Source organism: Ursus arctos, unplaced genomic scaffold, assembly GCF_023065955.2.
Source record: "Ursus arctos isolate Adak ecotype North America unplaced genomic scaffold, UrsArc2.0 scaffold_3, whole genome shotgun sequence".
In the NCBI taxonomy this organism is placed as follows: domain Eukaryota; kingdom Metazoa; phylum Chordata; class Mammalia; order Carnivora; family Ursidae; genus Ursus; species Ursus arctos.
In genome coordinates, this window is record NW_026622985.1 from 7,788,354 (window position 1) to 7,804,865 (window position 16,512).

The following is a 16,512-nucleotide window of genomic DNA, read 5'->3' on the forward strand; positions in this document are numbered from 1 at the left end:
ACGCATAGTGAAAGCCAGTAGAGAATTTGATAAAAGGCTCTTTAATGTGGCCAAGGAATAAAATTCCACAAACACACACGTGCATCCCTGTGAGAGGAAATGCACAAAACTTCGCAGGGAAAGCGTGAGCGGTCCTGAAAAGCACAAATGTCAAACATCACGTCTTCTCCAGCCCTGTCTAAATCCATGTCTGACTTCAACACAGTCCCCATCAAAGGTCACTAGACATTTCTTTTTTTCCTTCCGCTTCTCCTTCTTTCCTGGATCTGGTCAGTTACAAAGTCCCTTTGGAAGAACGGACGCAGAGCGCTGGCCGGGAAGAGCCGAGGAGGGGGAGCAAGTGGGGGGCTCACTCTGCTAGACGGGGCTGCAGGTCACGGGCCTCTGCTGAAGAGTGTGGCTCTGTGCACACGAACAGCAGACAGCCCTGTGGAACTGGGTCGGAACTCTGGACATGGACCCGAATACAAACGCCACAGCACGGGAGTCTGTGATGGAGCTCTCTCAGCTCTTTGGGGAAAAGATGGAGTTTTTCATGAGGAATAACTGAATGGTCACGAGGGAAGTGTAAAACAGACAACTGAATGCTTTTGTCACGATGTACACAGCTTCATTCCACGTGAATAAAGATCTCAATGTGAGAACAAAACCATACAGGGCCCGGAAGAACACGTGTGCAAACGTGTGACCTGTGGGCGAGGAAAACCTCCGTGTGACTTAGAATCCAGAAACGGAACGAGAAGACAAATACGGTGACACGAAACTTGAAGAAGAAAAATCTCATGTGACGAATGGTGCCATAGGTAATGTAAAAAAGCAGTGACGACGAGGAAGAGTATTTGTAGCAGACAAAGGCTTTGTCTTAAAATACAAAGAGGTTCCAAAAACGTGAAGAAGACCAACAGCCTCTTTAGAACAAAACTGGGCTCAGGAAGCCGACAGTGCAGAGAGAAAAGGAGCACGGATAGCACTTGCACTGGTGATGGAGATGGCAGATAAAGTACGAAAGTCTGGAAGTTTGACCACGTGCACCAGCTGGTGGGCTGTGGCGAAGACGTGAGGTCACGTGGTGCTGCTGTGAGTGCAAGCTGGTGCCCCCGTGGGGACCCGGGAAGTCCCTCGCACAGTCACCAATGCAGGTACCAACCCCCAGCGCCCCTGCTGCAGGGAGCACATCTGCCGATCCCGAGAAGACCCAGGTGCAAGGCAGGTGGTGCAGGGCCCCTTGTCAGGTAAACAGTCCAAACATTGGGGCGCCTGGGGGGCTCAGTTGGTTGAGCGTACAATCTTGATCTCAGGGTCGTGAGTTCAAGCCCTGCGTTGGGCTGCACCCTGGACATGGTAGAGCCTACTTAAAAAGAAAAGGGGGGCACCTGGGTGGCTGGATGGGTTAAGCGTCTGCCTTCAGCTCAGGTCATGATCCCAGGGTCTGCTTGTGCACTCCCTCCTCCCCCCCTCAAATAAATAAATAAAATCTTAAAAGAAAAGGGGAGAGAGGAAGAACCAGATATTATGTGTCTCCTGATGGAAAACACATCACCTAGGACATAACCTACCCCAAACAGCCTGGTCTTAAGCTGACCACGTTTTTGTGCCAACATGCAATTGACAAGAGAGCACACGCCATGTCCCTAGGAAGCAGGACAGAGAGAGGGGGACAATAGTAGAGCCAGCGTTCTCGACAAATAAGCCCCAGAGACCAACTAGGGCAGGAGGTGCTGCCTATGGGGTAAAAGAGACTCAAGAAGGAAAGAGTGAATGGAATCCACGGTAGTAGCAGACTAGTAAGAAAAACTGTATGGTCATCTCAACAGATGGAGAAGAAACCATTTGACAAAATTTTTGGCCTCCATTCACAGAAAGAAAAACATCTCAGCAAACGAGGAATAGAAGAGAACTTCCCTAAACTAATAAAGGGTATCTGTGAAAACGGTACACCTAACCTCACACTTAGTGGTGAGACTGTGTGTGCTTTTTAAAAATCAGAATCAAGGCAAGGAGCTCGCCTTTCCCCAGCTCTGATTAAACCTCACATGGGAAGGCCCAGCCAGTGCCGGAGGCGAGACAAAGCAACACAGTGTTTACAAGTTTGAAAAGAAGAAATACAACAGCTTCTTGAAAGAGGACATGATTCGTCTACGCAGAAAATCCCGAATATTCTAAATAAATCTAAGAAAACATGCAGAATTGGAATGCCGAAAACCATAAGACACTCATGAACGAAATCAAAGAAGACCTAAAGAGATGGAGAGACACGTCGCGTGTGTTGGGACACTTGTGTTACGGTATCCATCCCTACCAACTTATCTATAGTTTCGGTCCCAACCAAAGTCCCATGAGCTTTTCTATAGGTATTGACAAGCTGATTCTAAAATTTATATGGAAAAGAACAAAAATAACCAAAACAATTCTGGGAAAAGAACAAAACCGGAGGACTGACTCTGCCCGACTTCAGGACTCATTACAAAGCCAAGCCACGGTAACCAAGACACAAATATTGGCGATAGGTCAGCACAAATGTGCTCAACTGATTCTTTGACAGGGCATCAAGGCCCCTCTCATTGGAGAAAGATAACCTTTTTAAAAATGGTGCCAGGGAAATTGGATGTCAGAAGTGCAGAAAAAAACAAACCTCAGCACACCCTTACACCTTATATAAAAATTCACCCAGGCATTTAAAAGGATGTAAAAGCCCGGTTCCAAAAACTGTTTTGCCGGTGGGTGTGGGTGCTAATTTAAAACTGTGTTTCCGTAGAGATGGTTGCATGTACTCGCTCTTGCTGCTTCTGCATATGTTTATACTTTGTGGGAGGTGCTCCCGGCATGAACACTCCCTCAGTCAAGCCATCCAGAAGGAGTTTACAAGGTAGGATGTTTTGTCTGCCTTTTCTAGACCCAGGGCCCCGCACCAGGAGTGGTCTGTTTGTGGCCAGCACATGGTGACCCAGGGACATGGGGGGACCCAGGGACCAGGGTTTCGGGGCGAGGGTTACTTTACTCTGTTATTTTGAACCAAACGTATCTGTCTGCTATTACAATCTGTCGGAGAAGAAGGGAGTTCTCCAGACCATCTAGTCTTCTCCCTCAGGACGTTTTACTTCTGCAAAACAGAAGCCCGGAGAAGGCGTTTCGCCACTGTCCCATATAGGAAATATGGAAAAAAGTGGTCGAATTGACTTGGGCATTTTCCCCACTGTTAACAGGAAGCCTCTTTTTACAGACTTTGGGCATGTTCAGGGCATCTTGTTTTGGTTAATAGTGAAACGATATTTTGAGGCATGTTAAGGTCTGGGCGCCAAGATGCTAAAACACGTTATTGGGTTTGCTTTTTTGTGGAGGCTGAGTTCCTCAACCAAAGACTCTCGCAGTTTGCAAGAAATGGCACATGACTTCGAGCGGCAGTAATTCCCTTCGAGTTCTCTACCACTTCTCCAGTGCTCATTTGTCTCTTCCCACTTTTAAAAGCGGTGGATGTTGGGGCGCCTGGGGGCTCAGTCGGCTCAGGTCATGATCTCAGCGTCCTGGGATTGAGTCCCACATCAGCGGGGAGTCTGCTTCTCCCTCTGCCCCAACTCCCCCCGCCCCCCCCCCCGCCACCGCTTGTGCTCATGCTCTCTTTCAAATAAATAAAATCTTAAAAAATAAATAAAAGTAGTAGATGTTCATTGTAGGTAAACATGGAAGAACTGAAAAATAGAAAGCCGAAAAATTTCAATAATACTGACACCCAGAGGCAACCACGGGACAGCATTTTGTCATGCCAGAACTTTCTCCATGTGTCAGCGTTTCTGAAATTGGGACAGGAACTATATCAAGGTGGATACTTCGTGTGGCATTCTTTTTTTTTTTTTTTTTTTTGACAGTTGTTATCAAGTGACTTTGTTTTCACCTGCCAAAAATATTCAGTCTGATAGTTCTTTCAAAGAAGTTTGGCTTTGAATTCTGAAGTGCGTGATACAAATGTATATTGATTCTTTACTACGGTTTAGGAGGCAGAAGTAAAATATGGTGTTCCAAGATCTACTTCCTTTTTCTCTGGAGAATATTTTATTTTACTTTATTTTTTTGAGGATTTTATTTATTATTCTGAGAGAGAGAGAGAGCAAGCACAAGCAAGGGGAACGGCAGGCAGAAGAGAAGCAGACTCCCCGCTGAGCAGGGAGCCCGGTGCGGGGCTCGATCCCAGGACCCTGGGATCATGACCTGAGCCAAAGGCAGGTGCTTAACCAACTGAGCCACCCAGGCGCCCCTCTGAAGAATATTTTAAACCACATTCCTGCATTTTTTCTATGACTGTGTTACCCTTGACTAAGTAATTCAATTTAATGTACTTTATGTTTATTGCTTTTTGGGGGACAGAGGTGGGTGGCTGGCAAATCTATTTAATTTTATCTATTACTTAAGGGCATATTTGTTTTTACCTCCCGTGAGAGAGCTGAATTGACACCTACCTAGATGACGGGCGAGCAAATGTAGGGTTAGAAGCCACTAGTAAAGTAACACCTGGACGCCCGAGTTCAAGAGTCTGGGCTCTCTGCAGAACACAGTGATGCAGCTGCTCACAGGTGAACATTCCAGCAATGAAACTGCCTCCCCTTTTGCAGAAACAGCTGTTCTTTCCATGAATGACCAACTTTTCAGCCCTCCAACCCCCCCTTCCCATGTAGGCACAGTTTGTGCCAGCAGGGGGCGCTGTGCACAAAGCAAAGTGACCGTGTGGGTCGTCCTCTCTGGAAGTGGAAAGGAAAACCTGAGCTATTTCTGGCTTTGATCATTTATTTTTGATCTCATATTTCGTAAGTCAGCACTACTTGACATATTTCTCATACGACTTGTTGCCTATAGGTACTCAAATCAGAAATACCGCAGCTGAGATAATATTTATGTGACGTCTCCCGTGCAGAGCCATCGATAGGCTTGGATTCATGGCTCAGATGCTGGCCTCCTGGGTGTGCATGGACCCATATTTCCTACTACGATGCAAAATCCCACTACCTCTGGTGTACTGGCCACCAGGCAGATATCTATGTGTCCTGGTGTGTATTGGGATATTCAGGGGGACCTTCTGCCCCGGCCCTCCCCCAGTACCTGATCCTAAAACTTTGACAGCATCTTAGGGTTTAGAGTTTGTCAGTATCCAGGAAGAACGAAAGCACAGTTGGACCAAGTCTAATTCAGGGACCCGGCTTTGTTCCACTTCGTTCGGTTAGCAGGTGACTTGGGCAAGTCCTTCGACTCTGGGCTGAGTATTCCATCCACAAAGTGAGGCAGTGGGGCTGCTTGATTTCTTAAGTCTTCACCCCAAAAAATGATCATGATATTGGATTCCGTTATATTCAAATTTTCTTTGAAGTCTTTCTGGACTCAATCAAGTCTTCACAAAAGTCCAAGTAAAACAGAAATAAACCACCAAATAAAGCACCAGTAAATGAAATAGTAACTCTGTCCAAGAGCCATAAATGGGAAATAACTACTGACTTTAGTTTTGCAATGTTTTGAGAGCTCTGTAGGCCTGTTTTATTTAATAGTTCTAATTAACACAGAGTGAGAACGTTCTTGGATGGTTTGGCTCACTCTCTACTCTCTGCGTGTGTCGAGAACGAGGGGGGAGTTGTGCACAGTCTGGGCATGTGGTGGCTGTCTCTGGTCACATCCAGGTCTTTTTTTTTCTTAAAGATTTTATTTATATATTTGAGAGAGAGAGAGCTTGGGAGGTAGGGGAGGAGCAGAGGGAGAGGGACAAGCAAACTCTGTGCCAAGCGCAGAGCCTGATACGGGGCTCGATCTCACAACCCTGAGATCATGACCTGAGCCAAAACCAAGAGTCGGATGCTGAGCCGACTGAGCCACCCAGGCGCCCCCACATCCAGGTCTTTCTTGGAGACTTTGTTTCTTTAACGTCGTCCCAATGGGGAGCGAGTGTCAGGAAGTGATAATATTCCCTCCAAATTGTGGTTCGACCACGGTTTCAGTCAGTGTGCAGAGCTGATAACCAGCACCGTATAAAGGGCCTGCTTGGATTAGGCTCCGGAAATGGACGAACCAATGAAAGATAGAAGTGATGCGTGGGTGAGTCTGTAGGAGAAGGAGATAGCAGCAGTAAGGGAAGGTAGCTCAGCTAACTTACTTCCACACGCCACGGACGTGACTGGACATATTTATAGCACATACGAATGTTGACTGAGGTCATTTGCTTCTCTCTATTAATCTATGCACTAGTGACGTATCAGGACACTTCCTCTTTGATTTCTTTCCCTTTTATGTTGTCCGGTTTCTGTCATGACTGTGAGGTTTTAAAGCACTGCCTAGTGTCTCTAAAATGTGCCTCAATCAGCAACAGAGTACATGCCCCCGATCCCTTGCTGGGACAAAGTCTGCGAGGTGTGCTGGTAAGCGTAACACGGGCTCTGGGGGGCGACAGCACCCACCTGTCGCACCTGCCTGCCTCTTCCCATGGTGTTAGTGCCCCTGCCACAGTCCGCTGCACACTACAGCCGTGGCCGCTGGGTGCGGAGCCGGGGCACCGGGTGGTGGCCGACTCTCAGGAGCGGCTCAGGGCTGGTCCCCAGCCCCGCGATGGCCCGACCTTGCGCTCACGTCTGTTTAATGAAACCACACTGGCATTTGAAGAACACATCATTGCTGTGTTCTTTGTTGGGGGGTGGGGGTCTAGATTTGGTGGCTGGATGAGGCAGGACGATGAAAATTGTGTCCTTGAATGACTGGAGTTTAGATCTTCTCCTCACTTCTCATTGCTTTCCCACGATATCACTTCCCCCGAGAGGCATCCCGGTCTCCGCTTCTCATGGAGGGAGACCTGGCTGTAAAAGCCACCAGACGCCCGCTGGCCTCTGCCGTGGGAACGTAAGGAGCACACCATCCTTGCCTTTCCTACAGGTCCTTTCTGCGAGGCACATGGAAGGAACGGTTTTAAAAGGGGTAGATGAGAAGTATTTTGCCCTCTCTAAAGAAATTTAGCTTTTCCCTCTCCCTCCGGCGCAGCTTGGAGCTCCTGATGGTCGGGTCTGCGTGTGTGGCTCCGTGGTATTGTCTGAGCCAGCGAAAATGATCACCTGTGTCCGTGTGAAATAATTGCACGGCTCCCTTAGATCAGTCCGTTGTTGGAAAGTGAACCAGATACCCAACAAGAGTAATACAAATTCGCTGGAGAGAAGCCAGACCGACATCCGTGGACTCGCAGCTCCGTGCGGTCCTGCGCTTGGTCCGTGCCTGCTGCTGAAGCCTCGGGCCGGGGAGGCTCATCTGGGCCTTTGGCCGGGGAGGGAAAGGGTCACGTCGTGCCGGCAGGCAGCAGTGTACAGAGAGGACGGTGCCTGTCCCTGAGGTTCCCAGCTCCCCGCTCTTCTGCTCCCCTCCCCGTGCTCGCTCTGCGCTGGCCGTCCACAGGTGACAAAGCAACAGGGGCTTTATCGCGATGCCGTCTCCCTGCCTCCCGCTGAAGAGCCCAGTGCACTCCAGAGTCACACTGCACCTCCTACTGTGTGTGGCTTTCCTTCATTCCTGCAGATACTTCCAATTCACGTTAGGGAAAAATCACTTTCTGTTTCTGCTCTTGTGCTCAGGGGTACCAGGAGCGCCTCCGGTGGCCTGCGGAGTGTGGGGGACTGGTGGGGCTGGAGTCTGACCACGCTGCTGGACGGTCTGCATGGGCGAGGCGCGTCCGCAGCTGGCCCGCCGGGCGCTCAGGTGGGCTTCCGTCTGCTCCCCACACGGAGTCACGGCAGGAGAGTGCGTCACAGTGGGGCGAGAGTGCCAAGCTACTGACCTGCACCTCTGTGCGCACTTTTTTTAAAAAAAGATGTATTTATTTATTTTAGAGAGAGCATGAGCGGGGGGGGAGAGGGAGAGAGACTGTCAGGCAGACACCCCCTGAGCACAGAATCCGACATGTGGGGCTCCATCTCACAACCCGGAGATCATGACCTGAGCCGAAACCAAGAGTTGGAGGCTCAACGGACTGCATCCCCTTGCTTCTCGGCCCAGCACACCCGCCTTAGCCACACACACACCCCTGGACACCAGCAGGGGCCAGGCCGGGCTGGACGCAGGGCACAGCGGGTCCACAAGAGCTCGTGGGCCCGTGGGGATGGAAGGCTAGATTACTACACAAAATGCTGTGACACGGGGACACAGGGCACCCCGGGACAGGGGGGAGCATCCAGGAAGCTTCCAGAAAGAGGCAAGGCTTTCCCCAAATTCTGAGGAAAAACTACCAATGAATATGCTTTTCACAGAATAACCCTATCCCATGCTTATCTTTCATTTTCTACCTTGTTTTAAAAAAATAAAATGACTTTGTCCTGCATTCCTTAAACACCATGCAGTTGACCCTTGAAGAGCACGGGGTTAGAGTTGCCCCCCCAGCAGTTGAAATTCCACATAGCACTTCCAACTCCCCCAGACCTGAGCTGTCCACAGCCAACTGTGGTTCGCCAGCCTCCCCCACAGTGCAGTTGACAAGCACGTATTTTGTGTGTTAGCTGTTTCCTATGCTGTATTCTTACAATAAAGCACGCCAGAGACTCGAAAACGTCTTTAAGAAAATCCCAAGGGAGAGAAAATACATTTACAGTCCCGTCCTGCATTTCTCGAAAGAAGTCCCCGTGTAGGTGGCTCTGCGCCATGCAAACCCGTGTTATTCAGGGTCCGCTGTGTTTCTGATGCCACTTTCATTGTATTCTATGCGTGGGATGACGCCAGACACACTCCAGAAAAAGACACAATGGCCCTTCAGATTTGGTGCAAAGACCACGAAGAAGCTGTGTCTTCCTTAGAAAGTTCTTTAAACCCGTGGAATGTTTGTAATGGGGGAAACTCCTGACATCTAGGCTGGGGGCGAGGGCCGTCCAGAGCACAGCACATCACGCGTTCCAGCTTCGTGGTCTGTCCAGCAGTCTTGCGTTTTCCTTCTTCCTCCAGCCCGGGGCCCTTGGCGGGAAATGCTACCTGCTGGGCACTGTGGTGATCCAGCAGCTGAGAGAGCCTTCTGGCAGCGCGTGCGAGGTAAGCGGCTCTCCTCCTGGTTACTTCTTTGTGTGTGTGTGTTTTCTCCCGAGGCTCGCTCTTTATTTATGCATTTATTTTATTGAAGTAGAGTGAATATACTGTTATGTGGGTTTCAGGTGTATGATACGCTGATGCAACCATTCTATACTCACCCTGTGCTCATCACGACAGGTGCACTTCTGAATCCCCAGCACCCGTTTCCCCCATCCCCCAGCCCCCTCCCCTCTGGCGACCACCAGTTTGTTCTCTGTAACATACAGTTAAGAGTTAGAAAAGTCTGGGAGACATTGGGCAGGAAGGCTGCAGACCGCTGGAACCCTCTCTGGGAGCATGGCTGTGACTTGAAATCGTCAGCGGCTGGGGTCTGGGACAGCCAAACCCTTCCCACGCCCTCTGCCGGTCCTGGCATGCTGTGGGAAACCAGGACATCTCTATCTAAAATACTGAAAATACTCCCAACCAAGATTCTCGTATCTTCTCCTGGTTGGGAGGGGCTGCTTGAGGGCGGGCGTCTCACCCGCGTCTTCCCGCTACGGAGCCCTTCTGATGTCCAAGCCCAGACAGGTGCATAGCTCAGGCACTGGTCTCCATGTGGTGGACCCCTGGTCCTTCGGGCTCAGCTGGAACCCAGGGACAGTGAGAGGGCTTTGAGAAAGCAGGGGCCGTGTGTGGCCAGCCTTGGACACTCCAGGCCACGGGGTCAACTTTGAAGCGAGTGTCTGATTCTCCCTCCGACTAGCGGTTTCTCCTCCAGCTTCCCAGCCCGCCTTCAGTGCTTACCGAAGATTCTCCTCCTCCACGTGGCCCCAGAGTCGGAGGCCCTGACACCCCCTCCGTGACAGATCCCACCATCCAAAGAGTGGCCCCTAGTGGTTCCAGAGGCTGTGGGGCAAGGGAGCCCTGGGTGCTCAGCCTGGGCAGCACAAGGTCAGTGGGATTCAGAGGTGGGCTCTGTCCAGGCCTGCCCGTCCATGGCTCCGTGTGGCGGCTGGATGCCAGCAGCACGTCCATCCCGGGGCAGGGGCAGGGGCAGGTGTGTTCTCACTGCAGAATGACAGGAGTGAGGCCCAGGGCGGGGAGGCCATGTCAGAAGATCAATGCCAATGGAGGCCTTCAGTCTCTGAGGGCAAGAAGGAACAAGTGGAACATTCCTCCAGAATTTACCAGCGGTCTGGAGGTCAGGGAACCTAATGGACCCTTGTCCTTGCTGGCTTTGTGCTGAGCAGGACACTCATGGAGCCTCAGGGCCCTCACATGGCTCCGGGAAGGAGGGCAGCCCCGCCTCAGTCTGGCGTTGTGCACATGAGCCCCCTAGTTGCAGCCACAGTCCCCGGTTGGTGGCCTGGCCCCCCAGCAGCCATGGCAGCGCATGACCTATGTGAGGGTGACAGGGGCCCTGCGGCAGGTGCCGAGTGCCTCTGAGTGATGCCAACAACACAGGAGGGAGATTCTTTCATTGCTACCAAACACAGACAGGTCAAAGGTAGCTTCTTTCCAACACCAAGTAAGGCCACAGTAGGAAAGATAAAAGATTCTAGAGGCCTTGCAGAGAGAGATGGTCACCTCTCCCCCTAGTTGTGCCCTGAGAGATGGAGGGCCTCCCTCCTCTGGAATGCCCCTGCCTCAGGAGCCCAGGCAAGGAGCGGGGACGCACACAAGTACGTCTGTCCAGCCCCAGGAACCTGGCTGGCCTCAGGGATTTGGGGCGCGAGGCCGGGGCTGGGGGCTCCATGTACGCCTTGCCCCGACGTGCACCACTTTGCAGGCCGGCAGCCCACGCAGCCCTGAGCAGCCTCCGGGCCAGCGGGTGGATCGACCACAGCACCAGAACCGTGTCGGTGCACTTCGCTCTCTATAACCCTCCCACCCGACTTCTGTCCAGCGTGTCCCTGCATGCCGAGCTGCTCCCTGCGGGGGGCCTGGCCCTCTCCCCGCTGGTGGAGTCGCTGGCTGTCTTCCACAGTGACTCGGCCCTGTGGTCCAGCCCCACGCTTCCCGAGGTGGGTCCTCCCGCCCCTCCCCTGCACGTGGATCCCAGGGCTCCACTTGCGGGCTGCTCCCCACCTCCCCCTGGACCCACAGGGATGCAGAGTCCGGCACTCGGGACAGTCGGCACTCAGTGCCATCAGTCTTTCTTTGGTTTGACGTGAGCATTGGCCCGAGCCAGCACTGCTCCCCAGAGGGACAGAGCAGTGTCCTGAAGGAGGCTTTTATAGCTTCAAAGTGGTAACTGGAAGGGTCTGTGGGAGCTCAGCAGGGCTGACCTGCCCCCAGACAGGTTTAGCTCCGACCCTTACTGAGCGTCCTCTCGCTGCTGTCGCTCTGAGCGAACAAACACAGGTGAGCAGGAATGCACAACTCTTCTAGGTGGAGATAGAGCTTCGAGAATTTCCTGATACGGGAGCTTCGAAGGCTCCGTGTGGCCAAGGAGCCAATAATATACATATTTCACAAATATGAGAAAACTCATTCTCTGGGGCCAGGTCACACCCAGGGTCTACTTGTGTGCGGGGCCCATGGCCAGCTCACCCCTGTCTCTCACACCTGGCACGGGGATGGGCGGGCGGTTCTGCGGGACGAGGTGCCTGGGAACAGGAGGCTTACCGTCAGTGCTCCGCAGGGCTGAGATGAGCTCACAGGGGGTCTACTCAGAAGGTGACGGGCGGGGAGGCAGCCGGGAGTGCGGAGCTCGGAAACCACGTGTCCCATCGGTCTTTCTGTTTTCACTGCTCTGTTGGTGTCCCCCCCCCCCCACCAGCTGGCCTTCCTGCTGCTCAGCCTGACTCGAGTCTGCTTGCAACTCTACCGCGTGGCCGAGAAGGGCGTCCGCAACTACTGGCGCAAACCAGGGAACTGGCTGGAGGTAGCCGCTCCCATTGTTTCCATGAGAAAAGCAGGAACAGTGAAGTCCTTACCTGGAAATGAGGCTATTTTTAGTGGGAAACTGCTTATGTCCTGGCTGATTCCAGCTGTTGTGTGGCCTCCCCCTGTCGTGTGCATGACGAATAGCGTGAGATCAGTGTCCAGCTCCTGCTTCCACACTGATGTTGCACCCTGAGTGCACGAGGGGCTGTGGTGGGCCCCTCCCTGGGCACCCCCTGAGGCTCCTTTCTCTTCCCCGCTGCAGCTCGCCATAGTGGGAGCCAGCCTCGCCTGCCACGCAGCCTCCAGCCACCTGGCCACGCTCGCTGGGGAGGTGACGGACCACTTCCACAGAGGACGCTTCCGAGGATCTCTGGACCTCAGTCTCGCAGCCTCGTGGAATCAGGTATGGCAGGGCATCGAGGTGGGGCCATGCCCTGTGACACTGTCCAAAGGAAGAGGACATACGCATTCTAGAAGGTTCCAGACAAGGGATTTGTTCCATATCGAGCGAAAATGCCTTGAGCTCGAGGATGAGGGTTAGCGGGACAGGGAAGGGCTGGAATCTGTGTTGCAGGCTAGGGTGCATGTGGTCTGCATGTAACACGACTCAGAGCACGGATTTGCTCTAGTGACTCCCCGTGACCCCAAATGGGGGAAGGAAGCAGGTGTCGAGGTGGCATAAAGGAGGCACAGGGAGACTTAGACACATCAGGTCTGTGCTCTCTCCTCCTTCTGCGGCTGTCCTAGAGGTGGGTGGTGAGAGCCAATCCCACCACGGGGCCAAGTGGGGCTTCAAGCGGGGGACTGACCCCCACTGGGATGGGGGCTCCATCAGAGGAGCAGAGGCAGCTGAGTGCACATCAGGGTGAGTGAGCCCAGGCAGGAGTCCGGGGGGCGAGGAGGGACGCCGGCACAGCCTGTCATGCAGAGCCTGGCGGGTCCTGCTGGTGGACGTGGATGTAGGCCGGTGGAGCTTCCTCACTGCTTACCTCCCTCACCGCACTGGACGCCTGGAGCTCCCTTTTCCCCCTGATGATGACAGCCAGGGCCCCAAATGACTTCATACCCCAGGGCTGGGCCCTCTCAGAACAACCTAGAAGAATGGGTTATTCTGGGGTGCCAGAGTGGCTCAGTTGTTGAAGTGTCTGCCTTCGGCTCAGGTCATGATCCCAGCCAGGGTCCTGGGATCAAGCCCTGCATCGGGCCCCCTGCTCAGCGGGGAGTCTGCTTCTCCCTCGGCCCCTCCCCCGCTCATGCTCACACTCTCTCTGACAAAAAAATAAAATCTTAAGAAAAAGAAAAAAGAATGGGTTATTCTGTGAGCCGGGTGCTGACGGGCCTCCAGGCTGGGAGGGGTCGTGCATGGCAGGGCCCTGAGGTCAAGCGTCACACACATGCTGGCACAGAGCGGGCAGGCAGTGCCCCCCCCCCCCGCCTTCACATCTCCATTAAATGTCACCCCGTCCTCATGGTGCTAACCGGCCTCCACTCTGACCCGTGTTGCACTGACTTGGTTAATTGTCTGTCCCTCCTCAAGGCTGGAGGCTCCAGGAGCGAGAGAGGTGGCCGCCTGCTTCCCACCCGTTGGGTGGCCGCTCTCCGGGATGGGTGGCAGGCTCCTGCTCTGCCTGTCACTGCGTGTCTGCGCTCTTCCCCCCTCTTTCTTCCAGCTGGATTCCAGCTTGGCCGTGGGCTCCAGCCCCCAGAACTGTGGCTGCAATGCCCGGCTTTCCCTTGCTGGGTTTCGGGAACCACGGGCTGGTGGCCCGCACTCCCTGTCTCTGTGCGCTCCTTGTTGCCAGGTCCCAGAGGGAGGGGCCTGGGCCTCAGGAAGGGGCGGGACACACTCTGTACGTGATCTCGCAGATGTGGGCAGGGGTGGTCCTGTCCAGGGCTCACCGTGGGGCTACAGTGAGTGTGGTCTAGCGTGCCTGCATCGGCGTGCCCTCCGAGGCCGGTGGGACACACTGACCTGCCCTGTCCTTCCGTCTCAGAGGGTGACCTGGCTCCGGGGGACCCTTTCGCTCCTCCTAACGCTGAAGTTCATCTGCCTCGTGGGCATCCAGAGCACGATGGTGTCCTGCTCCTTCCTGCTGCGTCGCTCGCTCGCTGGCGTCTACACGGCAGGGGTAAGAGGTCTCCCCGTGTCGAGCTATCTCCCCGACAAGCCAGCACAGTCCGTGTCCTCGCCAGTGAGCACTTTCTCAAGGGAGACACGAGCTTTCAAGGTGAGGCACCGCCTAGAGGCCAGGGCATCCGGCGTCCCAGAGTGGTAGATCGGGGTGCTGCTGGTTCTAGAGTGAGGTGTGCTCGTGGGCACGGGAGCCCGGACACACTCCACACGCGCTCTGCTGCACCCCTTCCTGGAGTGCTTGTTCTTACGACTCAGGCAAGGGGCTGTCACCACCCACGGAGCGGGTTCTGGGCATCTGGGCTCCCGAGTAATTCCCGCCCCGAATTATCACAACCAAGCGTGGCAGCCTGGTGGGGGGAGTGTTCTTCCTCTGAGGGAGGAGCGGGGTGCTAACGCCAGTGATGGCCCCCATTTCCCTTGCTCCTGACTCTGACCCTGCACCCAAAAACCCCCCTACGAACACCTGAAACCCACTTGAGTGCTGTTTACCCCACCGCGGGAATCGTGCCTCAGTGGTCCTCAGAAGAAAGCATATGTGTAAGGTTCTCGGGAAGCCCGGCTCCCACCCCAGGGGGCCAGGTTTCAGTCCAGGGCTGGCCCAGTCTGGCGGGCTGTTGATGCCCAGAATCAGGAGGGCCAGAGCCCCACATGGGATGCTGGACAATTCTGGGGTATGGGTGGTTCTGACCTGGTCCCCGGGGAGCCCCCATTCTGCCCCTGCAGCCGGACTGTCCTCAGGGTGGAGGGAGGGTCCAGCCCAACTGGTCTGATGGGGGGGTCTGGCTGTCAGGGTCCCAGGCTCAGGCAGCTCACAGGGAACCAAGCACAGATCCCCAAACTCTGCTGGCCTTATGCTCGGTGGGACAGGCTCCGCAAACCAGGGCAGGAAAAGCTGACCCAGGAGCTGGAGACCTGGCTTCAAGCCCGGCTGCACCTCTCCCGAACCCACTGTTACAAGTGGGACCGTTACCCGAGCTCCAGCTCCAGAAACACACGGCAGATGTGCGCTTGGCGGGGTTCCGCGGGCTTAGTGATTACGTGTGCGTGGAACTTATCTGCGGAACTGGTCATTATTGTACTGCTTAGCAATGCGAAGAATGCTTTTTGTCAAGAAAAAAGCACAGAATATCATGAATAAATTGTAGCACTGTCTGAACCATTCAGAAATTACGGGTGCACAGGGACGGGGTGTTCGGGGAGCCCACACTTGCTTGGTCCAGATGGTGGACCGCTGGCGGGATGCGGTACCACTTAGGGAGTAAATAGTAGTGAGGTAGCCTATTTGTAGGGAGGCCTTGGGTGCAGGGCCGGGGCTAGGAGCGAGGGAAATGGGGCCAGTGGGGACGTGGAAGGGTTGCAGCCGGGGAGGGCCCTGTGATGGCCGGTGCCCACACTGGGGCCCGTGTGGGCCTGTGACAACGGGCTGCTGGCCTGTTGTGCCCGTGAATTAGATACATGCACAACAGACACGCCCCAGGCTCCCAGGCCAGGTTCCAGCCTGTTACAACAACCAGACCACAAAACTGCGCCTGAACTAAACGTAACGCCCTCTGCCTCTTAAGTGGTTTATAGCATACTGAGCCCTTGCTGGGTGCTGGGGACACGAAGAGGGTGTGAGAACCAGCCCCTGGGGCAGCGTGGCTGCCAGCAGTGAGGGCGGAGGGCAGGGAGGAAGCAGGAGAGATGGCCTCCTGCACCTTGAGATGGAGGAGGGAATGGAATGGAGGGGCCTGGGGGAGGATTGGGACAGGGAGGGAAGGGAGGAGGGAGGGGAGGGAAGGGAGGAACACGGAAGGGGTGAGGGGGAGGAGAGGGGAGCAGGGCCCCAGAGGGTGTGCACAAGACAGAGCCGGGCCTCTAGGGGTGACATGATCAATACTCCAAGAACTGCTTCTGCAAGCTTGCTGTTATTTTAAAGCATTCGGAAGCCTGCACACTAGTCTTGGGCCCCTGGGGTGCAGGGCCCAGAGTCACGGGTATTTCTCCCTGCAGCTGGCAGGCATCCTGACACTGGCCGCGCACTGGCACCTGCGTGCAGTACCGCCGGGCACCTTCGCAGACTTCTCCCGAGGCCTGCTGTTCCGTCTTCCAGGAAGAAGCCAAACAGACACATGCCGCGGTCTTTCCGAGTCTGACCTGTGGGCCCCGGCTTGGTGCTGCGGGGTCCTTTTCATAGTAGTGAGCATGGCGTGGTGGGGAATGGTACGTGCATGCGTCCCAGAAGTCAGGGTGTGCTGGGGATTCACGTGCTGTTGGGGTGAAATTTTCCATGGTCCGTGTGCACATTTCCGCATGGCCATGGCTCCCTGAGGCCCACCTGCCCTGCGCTGGGCAGGGCTCGACATTGCTGCAACATGAACGAGTCCAGCAAGACCAGCATCCCAGGGTGCTGCCTCCTCCAGGGAGCCCCTGCCCTCCAAGCGCTGAGCCACACCCCGTCTCTTTCCCAACCTCCTCTCGCGGTCACTGCTAACTCTTGCCTTGTT

The 16,512-nt window shown here is 54.4% G+C and overlaps 1 protein-coding gene across 1 annotated transcript in view; it reads left to right on the plus strand.

Annotated features, from left to right (window-relative positions):
• The window catches only part of PKD1L1 (polycystin 1 like 1, transient receptor potential channel interacting), a 112,296-nt gene that overhangs the window by 83,786 nt on the left and 11,998 nt on the right, over positions 1 to 16,512 (plus strand). Inside the window, exons 45-53 of the mRNA XM_057304560.1 lie at positions 2,756 to 2,866; positions 7,584 to 7,707; positions 8,941 to 9,024; positions 9,782 to 9,954; positions 10,793 to 11,027; positions 11,786 to 11,890; positions 12,155 to 12,295; positions 13,887 to 14,120; positions 16,019 to 16,228. Of these exons, the coding sequence (XP_057160543.1) occupies positions 2,756 to 2,866; positions 7,584 to 7,707; positions 8,941 to 9,024; positions 9,782 to 9,954; positions 10,793 to 11,027; positions 11,786 to 11,890; positions 12,155 to 12,295; positions 13,887 to 14,120; positions 16,019 to 16,228 (1,417 nt within the window). The remainder of the gene's footprint in view (positions 1 to 2,755; positions 2,867 to 7,583; positions 7,708 to 8,940; positions 9,025 to 9,781; positions 9,955 to 10,792; positions 11,028 to 11,785; positions 11,891 to 12,154; positions 12,296 to 13,886; positions 14,121 to 16,018; positions 16,229 to 16,512) is intronic.